Below are 17,885 nucleotides of genomic sequence, written 5' to 3'. Positions count from 1 at the left end.
GCCCTGACTGCTCTTGTTCCCCCAGGATCATACCTACCCTCCAGCTATTCCTTCTCTCCGTATGGGAGCAAGGCATCCGGCAGTGATGACAGTGACAAGTCCCGAGCCAGCCCCAGTGTGAGCTGTAAATCCAGCTCAGAGTCCAAGGCCCTGGACATCCTGCAGCAGCATGCCAGCCACTACAAGAGCAAATCACCCACGGTGAGCATCAGCAGGACGCTGGCTTCTCCCAGCTCTGTGGGATAGTCCCTAGATCCTATAATGAGGTGGGAGCAGCTCCGTTTGTCATGTGGATTTGCTGTTTCTGCTTGCTGTGGGGGACCTGCAGCCATGGATTCCAACATTACAAATCCTTTGGGATGGACCAACCAAACCTGTGCCCCAGTGCTGGGGCATCACCAGGTGTTGCAGCAACCAGGTGACACTTGTCCTCAGCCCTGGAGCTGGCAGGTGGGATGTGGGAGCTGTCTCCATCCCGTGGCTTCTCCTGGGCTGAGCTGGGAGACAGAGCTTGGACACAGCGAGGAAAGAGTGGTCCTCAAACAGGCCCTATGTCCTCCACATGGCTTTTGGCCATCCCACCCCATTTTGGGTGGGAACCTTTTGGGCAAAGGCAGAGGGAACATCCCAATATGTGCCCCAGGGTTGTTGGTCATGTCCCTCAGCACGTGTCTGCTTTCTCGTCTCCAGATAAGCGAGAAGACGTCTCAGGAGCGGGACCGCAGTGGCTGTGGGGTGGTGGGGGGCGGCGGCAGCTGCAGCAGCGTCGGGGGAGCGGCTGCGGGGGAGAGGAGCGGCGACCGGCCCCGCACGTCGCCCTCGCAGCGCCTGCTCTCCACGCATCACCACCACCACCACCTCGGGTACTCACTGCTGCCAGCACAGTACAACCTGCCCTATGCAACAGGTGAGAGTGGGGCCGGGCTGGGGGGGGAGCTGCACCTGCCCTTGGGCCACGGGACCCTCACACTGTCCCCGAGGGCCCTGCCTACCAGCTCCTGACACCTCTTCTCCCCGGCAGGTCTCTCCTCCACAGCCATCGTTGCCAGCCAGCAAGGCTCCGCTCCCTCCCTCTACCCGCCTCCCCGGAGGTGAGAACGGTAAGGCTCCGCTCCTGCCGCACCTCCACGTGCGCGGCCCCGGGCTGGGCGCTCACGGGATGCCCTCGAGGGTTTAGGGTTTGCCCATGGCTGTTGGGGCTCGTGGGAGCTGACTTGCCCTTGGGTCGTGGCAGGATGTGACACACCGGGATGCCTGGGCTGTACAAGACGTGTGACTGGCTCACATGGAGAAGTGCTGGAGACTCCTTTAGACATCAGTTGAATGGTGTTAATTGTACTGCTTGACGTTCCTGCCGTGATCTGAGGCAGACTCTGTCTTCTCCCCTCGTCGGACACACACTGACTCCCCACCCCACCCCTCTTTGGGGAGTGGGTGAGCTGGTACCTGCGGATATATTTATTCTACTGAGCACCAGCACTTGGGGTGGAGGCGACTCACCTGCCTGGTGCATATGAAGAGGAAACAGAAGCACTGAGGTTTCTTGATGAATTTGGGACCCTGCCGTGTCTCTGTGAGCTGCTGCTTCACGATAGGACTGGGGGCAGGCGGGGACTTGGAACATGGGGCCGAGCCTGCCGTGTGGCCACAGTCTCAGGAAAGGAAGGAAGGACTGGCTCACAGAGCCTTGGCCGGTGTCAGGGGGCTGGTATGAGCCAGGCGGGTGGGTGGCAGCCTGGCTGGAGGCAGCTGTGGGGCTCTCCCAGTCCCTCATCTGGTCCTGCACCCCACAGCACCCACAACTCTGCCTGTGGGCAGGAGCCGCCAGCACGTGGCCAATGGCCAGAGTGGGGCTGGGGAAGCTCTTGGCCCCAGCAAAGCAGCCTCTGCCCTTGGGGGCTGGGGCTCCGTGGGGCTGGGGGCAGCAGGGGACAGAGCTGGGGGCTGTGTCTGTCACCCCACAGGCTGCCAGGGCCCCCCAGGCTGTGCACGGTCCAGACCTGCCTGAAGCTCCTGCCTGTGGCTTTTGCTTTGGTTTGGGAGCTGCAGCTCTGCAGATCCCAGCCTTTTCTCTGCCCCACTGTCACGGCAAGTGCCCCACAAACCCTGGGACAGCACATCCTGCTGTGGGGGGCTGTGGCTCCTCTTTTCATCCACCTTTTGCTTTTAGGGCAGCTTCCCCAGGCCGCAGGCAGGGCGCAGCAAGAAACAAGCACACTTAGGTTCTGCCAGAGGCATGTGGGGCCATGCCGGTCCCCGCTCCAGCCTCGTACCAGGGCTGGGGGCACCAGCTCCTGGAGGAAGATGGTCCCCACTCCTGGCTGCTCCCAGCTCTGAGGACAGGGGCTTTCTGGTCCTCTGCCCCCAGCCCCAGAGCGGCTCACCCCAGGCCGACACTCTACCTCGGCCCCGCAGCGGCCGGGCCGCCCCTGCTGTGTCCCCGCCTCTCCCGCTGCCCGGCCGGGGGGCATGGGGGCCATCGGTCTCAGTTGTGTGTGTCCGTGTCGCACCCGGCCCCGAGGGCCGCTGTACGGGGATGCTCTGCCTGCTGGGCTCTGTACATACTGTAAAAAGCAATTGTTTGAAAGCTGTTGTTTTGGGTTTTGTTTTCTTACCCCTTTTCTTCCCCATCCCACTGTACCCAGTTGGAAAGGCGGTGCTGGCTGCTCTCGGCCCGGTTCAGGTGCTGGCAGCACAGTGGCCCCAGCCTGCTCTTGTTGTCTGACTCATTTTTCTTCCACTCTTTGTTGTGTTTGGAAGGAGACGGGGCCGCGTGGCACGGCACACTCCGCAGGGACAAGGTGGGTTGATGGACCCACCCCACACCCGTCACAGAGCCACATACAGCCACGGGTCTGGGGACTGGCGGGGTCGGGGTGCTTTGGAGAGCCCCACATCCCACCCGTGGAGGAGTGTCCCGCTGGCTGCTCCTACCTCCAGCCTCGGCCGGCCCGGCACAGCCGGGCTCCCAGCACGGCCGGGGCCCACAGCGGCTCCAGCGGCGCAGAGGAAGTGCCTGCGGGTGTTGGGGGGTGCCGCAGGCTTGGCTGGCAGTCGGAGGGGCTCGGGGGGCTGCTCCCCACCTTCCCAGTTGGGTCCCAGTTGAGTCTCCCTTTAGGTGTTAAATGAAACAACAGTTTATGCAGAATAGGTTTGAGGTTTGACATTTTCCGGGTTCTCTGGGCCAGCTGCTGCCCACGGGGCCACCCCCAGCCCCGGTGTCAGACCGTTGGTGTTTATAGCTCGTTTCCATTGGCGTTGCTGTGTTGGGTTTCATTTCAGTCTTCCTGACTCTGCCCTTCTGTAAAGTGTACATTATTACCAAGTTCCTTGTTTTTTTATATATATATATATATAAATATATATATATACAAACTGTACTCTTCTTGCCTTTGTACATTTAGGCAAGGAGGGAGAATAAATCTTTTTAAGAGACAATCACAAACCTGTGAGGGTGGCTTTTTCTTGCTGTTCCCCCAAGTCTGGTCCTTTATCCCTAAAGAGTCTGGCCAGTTATTTTTGGGGGTGGGCGAGGGGGTTTCCTCATACTGGGCATCTGAGAAGGCTCCTGGTGCTCATTGACCCCTGGATCCACCTCTGCCCCAGCACTCATGGCTCTGGTGAGTGCTGCAGCTGAGCTCAGACCTGGTAATTGGAGGCAGAACCCCTCAGGACTGAACCCCTGGACACCAAGGCCCTGCCCTACACCATGGCATCAGGGTACAGGAGGTGCAGGAGGCACAGGGCAGGCACAAGGCAGGGTTTGGCTCCTCCAGCTTTGCCATGGAGGTGATCCATGTGAGAGGCAGCACCCAGGGACATCAGAGGCACCTTCCAGATTTTCTAGAGGGTGTTTTGGAAGGCATTTTGCAATCTGAGAAATGCACATTTTCCCTCCTTTACTTGAGGAGGGCAGGAGAGGATTTGAAATTGTCAGAGAAGCCACATGCAGTGGCACAGCCTCCTATCTCCAGCACAACAAAGAGCTCAGATCAGTCTGACTCCAGCTCCTGTGACCAGAACCCTACATGTTCCAGTCAGTTTTACCAATAAGAAGCAAAGTGGTTCCCATCTCATCAGCTGGGATGTGCCAGCCTGGGACACCATGGGGTGGCAGCCAGACACTGGCACATGCAGGGACACCCAGGAGGCACCTGCCAGTCCCCAGCCAGAGTCAGGGCAGCTCTAGCTACGAGAAGGGATAAAACTGCACCCTTCTCAAGGCAGCAGCAGCACTCAGCAATTTCAGCCAGGGAACACCCATTCCCAAGGGCTCCTCTTTCAGAGGACAGCCTGGTTGATTTTAAACTGGTAGAGGGTCTAATGCCCTGCTGGAGGGAGCAGAGCTCCTTTCCCTCTTGGTTTCATGGAGGTGAAGGAGGTCAAAAGAGACCCAAATTTATGATTAGTTATTCACATACACTCATATCCCAGCCCCACTCTCCCTAGCCAAGCACACAAGGTGGATATGGAAGGACTCAGGTCCAGCTTCCCAACAGAATCATCCATGAAGAGCAAGAGCACAACAGGAACAATCCCACAGTGAGCCAGGCCAGGAAGAGCTGGGGCACATCCACCTTCCCTGGGGCCTGCCAGACAGAGCCAGCCAGGATACAGGGACAGTGCCACGGGACAGGGACAGGGCTGGGCTGAGCCATGACCCACTGCTGGCACCATGGCCCCTTCCCAGAAAAGGCCCTGGATGGGGAGAATATCCCAGCACCTGCCCCCACACAACCCTTTGGATACAGCCATTGGTGGCATCTCAAGCCTTGAGTTTGTCCCTGTGGGAAGGTGAGCAGGAGCAGAGGTGAGGGCTTGGGGTTGTTCCAGACCCATCCTAGGGTGGATGGTAAAGGCAGGAGCTTTTCTTGGCTCTTTGGACCATCCCGACCATCATGGTGCAGGTCAGAAAACTGCTCCGCCCAAATAAGCAGCGCCAGGTGTGTGAAGTCATCTGAATGCCCCTTTTATTGAATGCTGTGATAGTGTAGTGGGAACATGGAACAGGGTTAAGACTGCATAAAACAAAAGCTGGAAGAGCAAGAAGTTTCAAAAAAAAAGGGGAAAAAAAAGGTTAGACCAGTTAAACCAGCATTGGAGTGGAGATGTATGGGGGTTTAATGTAGTGTTAAAGGATAAACTTGAGTGTCTCCTGCACGTGCCCCACACCAAGCCAGGCTGCTTGTAAGGTCTTGAGCGGGGAGTGAAGGGGTCGTGTCCCAGCTGAGCCCACGCTGGGCAGGCAGGAGGCACCAGTGGGGTTCAGAGGAGTCCCGAAGGTGGTACCGACCCCGGGGCTCCCACACCATGCAGCTGCATGGGAAGAGCTCCTATGCCAGTTCATAAACATCTTCCTTTTCCTAGTGATGATTACATGTGTGATAGATAGTTCTCTAGGCAACATGTTTCAATGAGAGTCAACTCTGGGGATACACAGCCCAATCTAACAATGAGAAATGCGCTTGCAGTCCAACAGAAGCTCTGCTTCCCTCTCCTCAGGACAGGAGGTGGTCCTCTCTCCCCTCCACAGCATGTTAGGGTCCCACTGGAGTTCCCCTCTGCAGCTATTCTTCATCGGAGGAAGAGCTCTGCTCCAGGGGGTACACCATGAACATCACGTCGGGCCGCGACGGGACAGCGGGATGGCCGGGCCGCACGATCTCGAAGCCCAAGAAGCTGAATGTCTTCAGGAGTGGAGCTACCAAAGAGAAGGAGATCTGTTACCACTAGGAATAATCCTCTTCACCTCTCCCTTGAGCCATCAATATCAAAGTGCGTGGGACACCCTCTGTGAGTGCATCCAGAGCTTCCTGTGCAGAGAAGCACAGCCCTCTCCAGCAGGGGTTTTTGTCTCCTTCTGTGCTCATTGCAGCTGTTCCTAAGTGTCAGGGGATTTTAGCTGTGCAGCTGAGCAACTTTGTCCATGCTTCTCCTGCAATGTTTCTTCTATCCCCTGTGAGCAACAGTAATCACTAGTTGTCTGCCTGCACCAGCTGCACATCCCTGCTTTCCCAGGATGCTGGTGGCCATCCTGTAGGATTTGTCTTGCCCCAGCACCCCTTGAGCACCAAGAGAGGACAGAGAGCAGCAAAAAGGAATCTGCTGAGGGACAAGGGAGACATTTGCTGTCTCCACAAGGAGGTGCTGGAGCTCAGTGGGAACTCCAGACAGCTCTGCACTGGTCAGGATGAGACCCCAGGAAAGCCACTTATGGTTACCTGTGGGAATTCAAAGTGGGGCCAGCCCAGATACAGTTCTGTGGCACCATGCCTGTGTCACTGAAGCAATGGCTGCCCTGTGACCTGTGACACGCACACTGGTGCAGCGTCCCACCCCTATGGCACCCTCAGGCGATCAGCTCCAGGACTGAGTGATCATGCAGATTTGCTCCTGAAGATATTTTCTGGCAGAAGTGAATTTCAGCTGCATAGACAAGGACTCAGGATCTGGACCACTCCAAACTCCTACAAACAACCCCTGGTATTGGCTGTCCCCTGTGCCCAGCCTCCACGGGGGCCACCTACGCAACCGGTGCTACTGGTGACATAACAGCCAGGGCTTGATTTGGAAATTATTCCTGGCATGGTAATGAGGGATGATGACATCTTCCTGGGCTCAGCTCAGCTTTACTAAGGCCCTTAATTTTGGAGAAGCCAGGGCAGCTCATGAAGCTGCAAAGTAAAATTAGAATTGGGGTTGGAATTACTTGCTAGGATACAGCCTGACTCTGGTGGGATTTAGAGTGACACGTTCCCAGCCTGGTACATCCCCCAGCCCCCCGGGCTGTAATCCCTCACCAGCACGTCTATCTTTAGACCCTAATGCAGCCCCCAAAGCCATAAGCATCTCGAGCCAGGGCCAGGATTACCTGTAAGCCTGGAAAGGACAGAAGTGCCAGGAGATACTTAAAAAGCTGATGAATTTCAGGGCAACAGGCTCTAAGTGCTTGTTTTCTATCTAATAACTCCTCCCTGGTTTCACCTTCCATGTCACAGCAGCCTGGTGCCAGAGACTTCACTGCTCACTAAAAGGAGAATATTAACTGACACTGGATGAGAAAATCACCCCAAATCATTCAGGAGCAGCATTTTGCACCAGAGTATTTAATGGCATGGCAGCAAAGCAGATGAATGGAATCCCAGACTGGTTTGGGCTGGAAGGGATCTTAAAGCTCATTGAGCTGCCACAGGCCGGGACAACTTCCACTGGACTAGGTTGCTCCAAGCCCTATCCAGCAGATCTGCTGGAGAAACCACAACACTCCCTCACCCTTACCCTCCACACAAAACTATTCCTGTAGGAATTATGCACATAACAGTCCCTGCACAGCGAGGGTCCCATGGGTCTTGCCCTGGGATGACCAAGTTCCTTTACAGCTTCAGCAGCACCGTGTGGGATGTCAGGAGTGAACCCGAGCGCGGGCCAGCCCTCACCTCGATCTTCTCTGCTTTTTCTGAAGCAGATGAAGACATAGTTGACTTTCATTTTTTCTTCAGCAAACTCCAGCAGTGCTGACAACCTGCCAAGGAGGGAGAAGACAAAAGGACATCAGCTCTGGGAAGTCCTGTCCTGAGGAAGCCTCTGAGCATTATCGAATTATCAACGGTTTGGATGATTTCAGACACAAAGATTGTTTACAGCGCCCTTCCAGCGAACAATGGGTGCTGAAACAATGGGCTTCCTGCCCTGCAGATTCAAGAGCTGTCTTTGCTCCGAGTCAGGACAAGTTCCTGTCCTCACAGCCACAAACACCCTCCCCACCCGTGGTGCTTTGGGACTGAAGCCTTCGTAGTCAGGAAGCGGAATATCACAGCTGCTCCCAGGCCAGGCTGCATTCCCTGGCAATGCACGTGGGGGCTCTGGGAGTTCTGTGCTTTTTGGGAAGGAAAACCGCCCAGAACCGAGCTCATGGCAGGCAGAAAAGGAGAACAAACCATCCCCAGAGAACATGTGCACAGGCAAAGCCATTTCCTGAGCTGGATGGCACAGCTGCTGCCCCCTGAATCCTTGCTTCCTGCCTTTCCAGCTGGATTATTTCTGCCACCTCCTGATGGAAGCAGGGCTGCAGTAACCCCTCTGTGAGCCTCCAGGGTGGCACACCGATCAACTGCTGTCACTTACAACCGCTGGCGCTGCCAGAGCGGTGACAAACAGGCCTTCACTCCACATCTCAGTAACCAGCTGTCAGAGCAGCACAGGAGATTAAATTTGCAAGGGTTCTGTTAATATGTTAATGAACTACTTTAATTATGGCTTCTGGCCTCTCCTCGGCTGTTTCACCCAGCTAAAAATAACCTGACAAAATTGCGCTTTAAGTCACAATGACACTGGCAAATAAATCCCCTCCCAGAAGGACCCATTCCGGGGAGAGCTCAGAGATTTACGGGCCAACTGGAGAAACTACACAAACATTTATCTGGACTTGGAGTCAAATGAGACACGTGTGAGACAGCAACAACACTGCCACTTCCTGGAGGTGCCCAGTGATGGGTTTTTCCTTAATTAGCTCGTGTCACTGAGGGATGAAGCCTGCTTGGAGATTTAGGAGGAGCTGATTGCTCCGCAAAGGAATCCAGCAAAGCCACATCTACACTGCAGCAGAGACCTCTGGCACAGCACTTGGCAGGAAGGAGCTGCTCTGGAAGCTGCATTTACACAAACTTCCCATAGCAGAGCTGTCTGGACAAAACATGACCGGATTCTGCCAAGAGAAAAATCAGAGCTCCTGGCAGAACCCAGCACCAGCGCGGCAGCGCTCCAAGAGCAGATCCACCTACTGAGAAGGAGAGCATCAATAGGATGGAGGGGTTTTTAGTTCCCTGAAAGAGAGGAAAATCTGCCAGGATAGGCTTGCCAAGTGGCCAGCAGAAAAATAAAATTAAAAAATAATAAAATATCAGAGACAATCTTGTTGGCTTTCTGTACCAAAGTAGACGAAGATTCACTCTGCTCATTTATTGCTTGTTTTTCATTAGTGCTGGGACTCATAAAATGGTAACTCATCTGGAATATCACTGGTGAAAAATATTTCTGTGGGGGACTGCACAGACCAGGGAGCAGAATGTGCACAAACCACAATCAGAGCTGCTACTGCATTCCCCATTTTCCCCACACACAGCATGGAATCCCAGGTTGGCTTGGTTTGGAAGGAACCTTAAAACTCATCTCATTCCAACTCCTGCCATGGGCGGGACACTTTCCACTAGACCATGTTGCTTCAAGCCCCATTCAGTCTGGCCTGGAACACTTCCAGGGATGAGGTGTCCATCCACAATCACTTATGTAACCCAAGTCCTGCCCTCCAGGAGCCATGGCTGCACCTTGGGATCCAGAACTTACCCTTCTTTGCTGCCATCAGCTAATAATCCATCAGGGATTTCCACAAAGAGGCTCTGGTTTGAGAGCACTGCATCCCAGGAGGAGGTCTTCACCTCTGTGACCTTGTACTGGAAGTGGACAATATGAGGCTTCCCTTCATGCACTGGGACATCTTGGCTAACAGTGATCTTCTCATCCTGGGAAAATGAAAAATGTAAAGTTCCTGAACAGGCAGAGGACAACTGGAGAAAGCAAATGCAAAGGAATGGTCTTAGGGTTTTACTGAGAAGAGGATTATGCTTTTCCCTTCTCCTTTTACTGGCTCAGGGACACATCACACAGTTCTCAGTCCTCAGAGTGATTTCTACCCATGTTTTCCTGTTAAGGGAATGTAGTTTTACATATTGACATAATATATAAATGTGTATTTCTGAGCAGAAGATTCCATTCCCTCACTGCAGGCTCCAGCCACATCTGGTGGTGCTTCATGAACTGCCCTTCCAAGAACACAACTGGACCCAATACCCAACACAGAACTTCTGCTACCACAGCCCAGCCAGGTTTGGTGCCTCCCCCATCCCCAACACAGCCTTTCTGTTCCAAGAGTGACCACAAATTGCTTTCCCAGATTTTATGGTTTGCCTCCTGGTGTAAGGGAGGAAAACACAGAGCATAGGGAAATTCCAGAGCAGATCTGAAGCTTGTGAGGAGGTCTTCTCCAGAGACCACAAACACACATGTCTTTCCCCAGTCCTGCCCCATGAGGATGCCAAGCATGCAGATTACTTGGGATCAGCTCAGCAGTTCCTAGAAAACAATTCAGTGGTTAAAGCCCCGTTCCTTCAGACAATTCCTGCAGGCACTTGGCTTGCCCAGTAATGGTTTCCAAGTTTCAGTGCAAAGAGCCCCAGCAAAAGAAGCAGAGCCCCAAGTTAATGCTGTTACTGCAGTGGAGCTGAACTGTCCCCTGTGCTTGGTGACAGCTCGTGTGTCCCTGTCCCTCACAGGCACCCGGGCAGCTTTGAAGGGCAGAAGCAAAGCAGATACCCAAAGTCATGAGAGCACCTGGAGAGCCATGCTCAGCAGGTGGGTGGGCACTGGCTCACTCCTCTGGGTCATTGGGTGAGCACTGTCCAGCCTCCGGATATTTTATTTTAACAGGGTGATTAATTCAGCAGCTCCTTACAAGCCCTTACAGGCTCCTCAAGCCACTGTCCCAGTGCTTTAATTCCTATTACCTCCTGTCTTAAAATAGATGTCCCTTGGTTTGACTGCTGTATGACAGAGAAGCCTCTGAGGACATTCACACTGGTGACAAAGTAATACCATGTGCAAACTGGGAGCTGCTTGGCCTCTGAAAGCCGAGCAGAGGAAGTTGCCTTTCATTGAAAGCTCACAAAGCTGAGCTGAAAAACAAGTTTACACTTCACCAGAATAAATATCCTGTAGGAAACAAGTTTATTCATTGAGTTTGAAGGAAGTCTGAGTGGCTGAGTGCACCAAGAAATGCACTGAGAGCTGTTCCAGTCAGGTCAAGCTGTGGCTGTGATGGAGCCAGCAGAGAGAGGCAGGGCTGAATACAGAGGTTCTTAAAAAAAAAACAAATCCAAGGGGCTTGTGTGTATATCCTCCAGCAGTGACTTCACAGGACCCTTTACAGCTGTTGTTTCAGTGCAGAAAGTGTTTCTGTTCCAGAAAACATCCTTCTCTCCAGAAAAGCTCACAGATCATGCTTTTCCCATGCCCACAAAACTAAAACAGGGTGAGGAAGGTAAGGAAAGCAGGCTGGGATTGACACACGGGAGGTTGTGCCTTTGAGTGGGAAGACTGGCACTGCCATAGGAAAGGAAAAGCATTCTGAGCCATTGGGTTCAGAACTTCCCTTGTCACCAGCAGTTATGTCCAGTGCTCTAAACCCAGTGAGATTGTTCCACTGAACCCCCCTGTGACAGCCCAGGAGCCAGAGGAGCACGACCACAGGGATCAGCAGAACCAGTTCCCCCGGTTCAGTGGGAATTACGTTTACACAGCCTGGCTGGGAGAGCTGACACTTTATTTCTAGGCATCCAAACAGATGCTGGGGAAGAGAAAGGCTCTGTGGGCTGCTCCTGTGACGCAGCAACAGCAGCCCAAAATTCTTTGGAAGCTGCTCAAAGCAAAATCCTGTTTATACAACAAGCGCTCGGTTTTAGTTCACCCTGGAAAAATCCCCACACAAAATCCCCCTGCCATGTTCCTGTGGACAAAACCCCCTGCCACCAGGCTGGATTTTACCCAGCTGCCTAAACCCTGGCTCCCCAGCCCTCCAGCTCCATTTCAGCAATGCAAAGCTGCAAGGACCAACTTCCACTTGGTTCCAATTCACTGAGCACAAGACTTCCCAGCCCTGCTCTGCTCCTCAGATGTCCCAGGAAGGACGGGGGGAGGCCCTGGTGTGCTGGCAGGGTCAGAAGGAAGGGTGTTGCAACCGGTTCTTACCAAGTGGCTGCAGAAAGCTGTGGAAGCACCCGCTGCTGCCATGTGCTACACCCGCAGCTTCCTGCCAGCTCTGCCAGCCAGGGCACATCTCAGCTCTGCAGCACCCACACCGGTCACTGTGGCATTCCCAGCTCCAGCAAAGCCCCCTGGATGGAGGGCTGAGCTTAAAGTCTCTTAACACAAAAATTCCAACACTTACAGGGAGCCCCAGTTTATGGCAGTGGTCTCTGAGTGCTGCATGCACCAGCAGAGGCAGGTGTGTTCAGAAAGGTCATCCCTTGGAGTGGAACAGCTGATACAGCTGGAAAAAGGACTTAGACTTTCAGATCCAGATGCCTTCCCAGGTCATGCTGGTGGCTGCTGGCTGGAAAGCTCAGTTGCTGTACCTACAATACTGCCAGGCCACTGAGAGGGCAGACAGAACCCTGTCACCACTCCAAGGTCTGACACACCTCAAATCCTGGGGTCACTTCTGGGCCCCTCATTCCAGGACAGACAATGAGGGGCTGGAGCACAAATCTGATGAGGAGCAGTTGGGGGGACAGCCTGGAGAAAAGGAGGTTCATGGGGGACTTTCTTGCTCTCTACAACTCCTTGACAGGAGGGTGCAGCCAGGTGGGAGCCGTGCTCTGCTCCCAGGGAACAAGGAATGGGATGAGAGGAAATCACCTCAACCATTTCCAGGCCAGAGCAGGTTGGGTATTCAGGAAAATGTTTCACCAAAAGGACTGTCCAGCCCTAGCAGAGGCTGCCCAGAGAAGTGGAGTCACCATCACTGGAGGGGTTTAAAAGCCCTGTGGATTTGGCCCTTGGGGACATGGATTAGTGGTGAACATGAGCAGTGCTGGTGGATCAGCTGGACTCAATGACCTTAGAGGGTTTTTCCATCCAAACTATTCCATGATTCTTTGTTACAAAAGGGGCTGATTTTCTGACAGATTCTGCTAGTTTTGTCAAGCAATAAATCCAGGAGGAATTCCATCCATATTTCTAGGATGCTGCTATCTGGATGATCTCTCCCCTGCCTACACACCACTGCCAAAATCTGTGCAAGTTCAGGGCAGAACTGAAATCAAACACTCCAAAGTCTCCAAATCATGATTCTTTCCACCTTCCTCCTCTACGCTGAGCCCATTTTCTGCCTCTGGGCCTTGCCTGGTGCACACACAAGGCTTGGCAAAGCTGGCTGGCAGGAATTCAGGCTACAGGGTCTCATTTCCACCCAGAGGGGATTCATTACTTGTCCTCAGCCCTCTTGAAGCTATTTTTGTATCTTTCTTCTGTGTCAGGAAGCCCACTGTGCTGCTTCTCTGGAGTTTGTATCCCCCAAACATCTGTGACATTCACCTCAAGCATTACACTGATGGGACATTGTCACTGGAGGCTCATAGGTTGGCATTTTGCAAGGGAAGCAGGTGAGGAAAGTGCTGAAAACTCACCAGAGGAAACTCTGAAAGCAACCACGAGGTCTGTGATTCTCTCAGGAACTCCAAGAGGAGACTTGGGAGCTGTGGCCTGAAAGGGTCTGTATCTTTTCATCATGTGACGTCTGTGGGCCGCCCACGGGTTAATTAAAAATCAGGTCTAACACCTATGACAACACCCCTGGCTCAACAGCCAAATTTGCAAGGTCAGCATAAATTCAGTCTGCCTCATCTAAAAGGAAAAGCAGCCCTTGTCCCAGAAAGGAGACAGATCTGAGCCAAGTCACACAAATTATTCTACAGGAAGGAGCAGCCAGGTCTCCTCATTCGAAAGGAAAGGTCCCATGGAATGAAGAGGAACACAAAATGAGACAGCTGCAAGCCTGCAGACACAAACCCTTGCTGATCTTGCCCCTGCCTGTGCTCATGTTCTAGAAACAGCCCTGTCTGGGAGCTGCTCTCCCAGCTGCACCTCAGTTTAGGCAGCTCCCAGGCCCTGACAGCTTCACCTTCCAGACCAGGGTGCAGGAAGGAGCTTATCAACCCCTCCCTTGCTGCATTTCACCTTTCTGCTTCTCGCTTCCTTTCTCTGCCAGCCATTTCAGAAGCCCTTTCACATTTTGATAATGCAGGCTCCATGTACAATAGCTGCAGCAGGCCCCTGGGGACAGGCTAGTGAATGATCTGCTGCACAATGGTCTCTCATTTCTTAATAAACAGGTGATATTTAAGCAGCAGAGACCTGTCTGCAGCTCAGTCCCTGAAAAATTACCTGTTCTCCCACTTATTATCTCAGAGTTCTTTGCATTTATTCCCATCAGACTGTGAAAGGAACTGAGCACAGCTGTAACACAGGTACAGGTCAAGGTTTAGATGTTAAATGTGTCTCACCTTATATATCAGAGCTGAAAGAGAAGGATCCCTGCCACCCCCTCGCCCACCGGGGATCTTCGACAGTGGGTGAGGGGCATCAGGAGCACCACAGAGGCCCTGGAACGATGTGCCTGCAGCACTGCAGCTGGGGACAGTTACTCAAAGGTAAAATACTACTGCAAGAAAAAGAGAGAGAACACCGTGTTACATTAGCAGGGATTACGTTTGGGAGGCTCCAGCTTCTCAAACCCACAAATCATTTGTATCCTTGCTCCTCCACAGCACCCAGAGGTCAACACAGAAACCCACCCACTGCCCCAGTGGCACCAGAACCCGGAGTATTTTGTTGGGAATGGAGGAGGGGCTAGAGCCAGAGAGTGCTGAGCAACCTCATGCTAATAAGGGAGGCCTGGAAGGCTGCCAGGAGCAGATGGCTGGGAACACATGACCAGATGAGCACACATTTTCTAGAGGCAAATATCTACAAATAGATCAACAGGGCCCAGGAGGAGAAGGTTTAAGTTTCACATTTTCAAACCCAGGAGAAGTGAAAAGGTTGGTTCTTCAATATGCTCCACAACATCCATGGCAGTATTTTCACACGCACATGAAGCGCCATGCAAGCATCCTCCACCCCAATCCTAAAAATTACAAGTTCATCCCACAGAGCTACTTTGAACAGCAAGAAAACACATTGCCCTTGCAGTTTCCGAGTTTGTTTGGAAGTCCTACACACGGTCCTCCAGAATCGCTTTGGACACAGGCTTTAATACCTGCTCTGGCTTTTAGGAAGCTCATCAAAGCAAATTATTTTACTTCTGGAGCCTTGGTTCCTCTCTCAGCACCACAAGAGCTCTGTGCTGAGGCCCAGCAATGTTCCTCTAGCACAGGCTGCAAAAGCCATGCAGGGAAAACAGTCCTTCTCCAGTGCTGCCAGTCTGAAACACACCAGCACAAAGCTGTGGAAGCACCACCAAAACAACACAGTGAGGGGGGGTTTCATGAGCACAGAGCGAGGAATGAGGCTGAAGTGGATAAATTCTGCAGCTGTTCTGACAGCCACTGTCTGCCCTGTAACTTCTCACTTGAAGCGGTTCCCAATGCAGTGTTTTTCCACTCTAATCCCTGTCCACGAGGCAGACAGGCTTAAGTATCCAAACACCAAGTACAGAGCTGCGCTGTCAGAACCATCTCAGATGCCTAGGAACAGGGAATCAGACTGGGCTGGGCTGGGCGGGACCTTAAAGCCCCATCCAGACCCCTTGCCTTAGGCAGGGACACCTTCCACCACACCAGGCTGCTCCAAGCCCCATCCAACCCAGCCTTGTAACTTGCCTGTGCCAGTTGCAAACAAACTACTACAAGCTGGCATTTCTGAGTGCCAGAAACATAACTCACAAAGGCACAAGGCAGAATTCACCACAGATCCCTGCTTACCACCTACCACCAAAACCATCTTTCTGCAGGAAACACCAATATTCTTCCTCCACATATTCCCTCCCCCAGGTTTGCTAGACAGGGCACTAGAGCAGCATTCCCATGTCCTAGAGCAGGCACCTCTTGGAGAAAAGGCAGTTTAAATACACCAGGAGATGTCTGGGGGCAAAGCAGGGCGTTCTGTGCTCCCTGGTGTGCCTGGGGCTATCAATGGGCCAGTGTGTGTTCAGTAGTAGAGGATGTCGAGAGGATGACAAAGCACTTTGTGCCGTCCCCACCCCCGAAAGCTGTTGGCAGCTTTGTTATTCCCTTCCCTCCTCCCTCTACCCTCCAGCCAACAATGTACTATTGATAGCTCTTTCCAACTTGCGGCCAAGGCATCGAGAAACTGGATAATGAAGTGGAGTTGTGGGAAAAAAAAAAAAAAAAATTAAAACAGAGAGGCAGCCAAAGACACTTCCCGGTTTCACTTCCTCTGGCACATGCAGAAGTCAAAACACCAGCCCCCCTCAGCTGCTGCCTGCACATCCCTGGCCCAAATCTGCACACCTCCACTATCCTCCCCCCAAAACCAGGGTCCCTGCACACCACCACTACCCCCACTAAGGACTGGGGTTCTGAAAGCAGCACCCTCAGGGAAGAGAGTGTGTGTGGGACACACATAAAAAGGGCTTTTGCTTTCTCCAGCTGTGCTACAGCTCCCTGGGAAGAAATTCATGCAAACACCCAGCAACATCTGATCCCTTCATCCATCCTTGTGCAAACGGCAGCCCTCCCTGAGGTCTGTTTGTAGCTTAAAAGTTAGGCTTGTGCTCCCTTCTGACGTCTGTCCTCCTTGGAGAAGCTGCTTTCCTGCAGCTTGGTTGAAATTAAGATGCATTTAGATCACCACGGCCTTTCCCTGGAGAAACTCCTCAGTACAAGCTGCTCATTGGTGCCCTGCCCGAAAGGGGAGCTGGAAGCCGATGTTAAGCTCTCATCCCGCGGGTGTAATTTTAACTCACTAAGCTCCCAGCGATCCCAACCCCGTGCCCTGTCCCTGGGAAGTGCAAAGGGCAGCTCAACAACTTCAGAGCCCCATCATCGCTGCTCCTAGGCAGCCCTGGCACACAGAGCCAGGCTGAGAGCACCACCAGCACATCAGGGGCTGAAATCCGCACATTTCCTTGTGCTTTGGGGGTTTTATTTGTTTTGAACACTTAGACCAGATGGAAGGATCCACAGAGCTCTCCTGACGTTGGAGAAGTGGCTGTTTTGTTTGTTTTCCTTTCTGCCCCTTCCCAAAACAGGCTCTGGAGCTGAATAGCTCCCAAAACAGCTCTGCAGCTGCACCTGAATAGTAATAATACTACTAATAACAACAGTAATAGTAAAAATTATTATTATTACTGTTATTATTGCTGGACACATATCCAGGAGCCCGATTTGAGGAGTAAATTGTAAATAACCATCTGATGAACACAGCACAGCTCAAGCATCTCCCACACAGGCAGCGGGCAAGAGCCGAGGCTGCTCCACACGCATCCTCTGGGCTCTTATCGGCGACAGAGCCGCAGGAAATGACACTCTGGGGACTCCAAACAAGGAACAGACACACAAGATAAATCGGCCAGCTGAGAAAAACACACAGATCCTGCAAGTTCGTGCCTGCTGACACCCAACCTGCCTGGAAGTGTCACCTTCCTGCAGGCAGAGAGGTGCGGGGGGCGCGGGGAAGGAGCGCTCGGACCCCGCCGCGGCCTGGGCTGCTCAGCGAGAGGGGCTCAGGCCCTGGCGAGCCCCGACCCACCCCCGGGGGGATCCTCCAGGGGGAGGCATCGCCTCGATGGGGATTTTAAACGGGGAAAGGCGGAGCGGCCTCCCCACGTCCCGCGGCCTCCCCGCCGCCTCAGCGCCCGCCCGCGCCCCAGGCCCGCCCGCCGCCGCGCTGAGGAGCGAGGGAGGGCGGGGAACGCGCTGCACACCTGTCCTGGGTGTTTATCATCGTGCGCTCGCCCCGGTGCGGCTGCGGTCGCTGTCGGCGCTGCTGGCGCTGCTGCCCGGCTGTCCCCGGCTGTGTCCCCTGCTCCGCTCCGCTCCGCTCGGCGCCGCGCTCCGACTGACCCCGCGGGCCCGCGCGCCGACACGCCCCCCGCGCCCGCGCCCCTGGCCCACGGGGGCCCGGCTCTGCCCTCCGGCTCCCGCTCATCCACGGGGGCCCGGCTCTGCCCTCCGGCTCCCGCTCATCCACGGGGGCCCGGCTCTGCCCTCCGGCTCCCGCTCATCCACGGGGGCCCGGATCTCCCCAGGGTCCCGCTCATCCACAGGGTCCCGGCTCTCCCCAGGGTCCCAGATCTCCCCAGGCTCCTGGTC

General features: G+C 53.9%; 2 protein-coding genes across 3 annotated transcripts in view; one reads left to right on the top strand and one right to left on the bottom strand.

The window, feature by feature from the left end:
• Nucleotides 1-2,587, top strand: part of ZNF609 (zinc finger protein 609) — a 46,417-nt gene extending 43,830 nt beyond the window's left edge. The window contains exons 6-9 of one of the 2 annotated variants that reach the window (XM_041468731.1): nt 26-201; nt 691-907; nt 1,022-1,091; nt 1,235-2,587. In XM_041468731.1, coding sequence (XP_041324665.1) covers nt 26-201; nt 691-907; nt 1,022-1,091; nt 1,235-1,241 — 470 coding nt within the window. In that variant the 3' untranslated portion in view covers nt 1,242-2,587. Of the gene's footprint in view, nt 1-25; nt 202-690; nt 908-1,021; nt 1,101-1,234 lie in introns of both variants that reach the window. The other variant, XM_041468732.1, reaches the window with a different exon arrangement.
• A 2,366-nt stretch (nt 2,588-4,953) lies between these two features.
• OAZ2 (ornithine decarboxylase antizyme 2) lies at nt 4,954-17,647 on the bottom strand. Its single transcript, XM_041469145.1, is given in 6 exon segments — nt 4,954-5,701; nt 7,437-7,522; nt 9,343-9,518; nt 14,115-14,195; nt 14,197-14,272; nt 17,498-17,647. Coding segments are annotated over 6 exon segments (573 nt in total). The 5' UTR covers nt 17,518-17,647; the 3' UTR covers nt 4,954-5,567.
• Between the last annotated feature and the right edge of the window lie 238 nt (nt 17,648-17,885).

Source organism: Pyrgilauda ruficollis, unplaced genomic scaffold (genome assembly GCF_017590135.1).
Source record: "Pyrgilauda ruficollis isolate IOZ18807 unplaced genomic scaffold, ASM1759013v1 scaffold23, whole genome shotgun sequence".
In the NCBI taxonomy this organism is placed as follows: domain Eukaryota; kingdom Metazoa; phylum Chordata; class Aves; order Passeriformes; family Passeridae; genus Pyrgilauda; species Pyrgilauda ruficollis.
The sequence above is the reverse complement of the archived record's forward strand: the minus strand, read 5'-3'. Positions and strand labels throughout refer to the sequence as shown.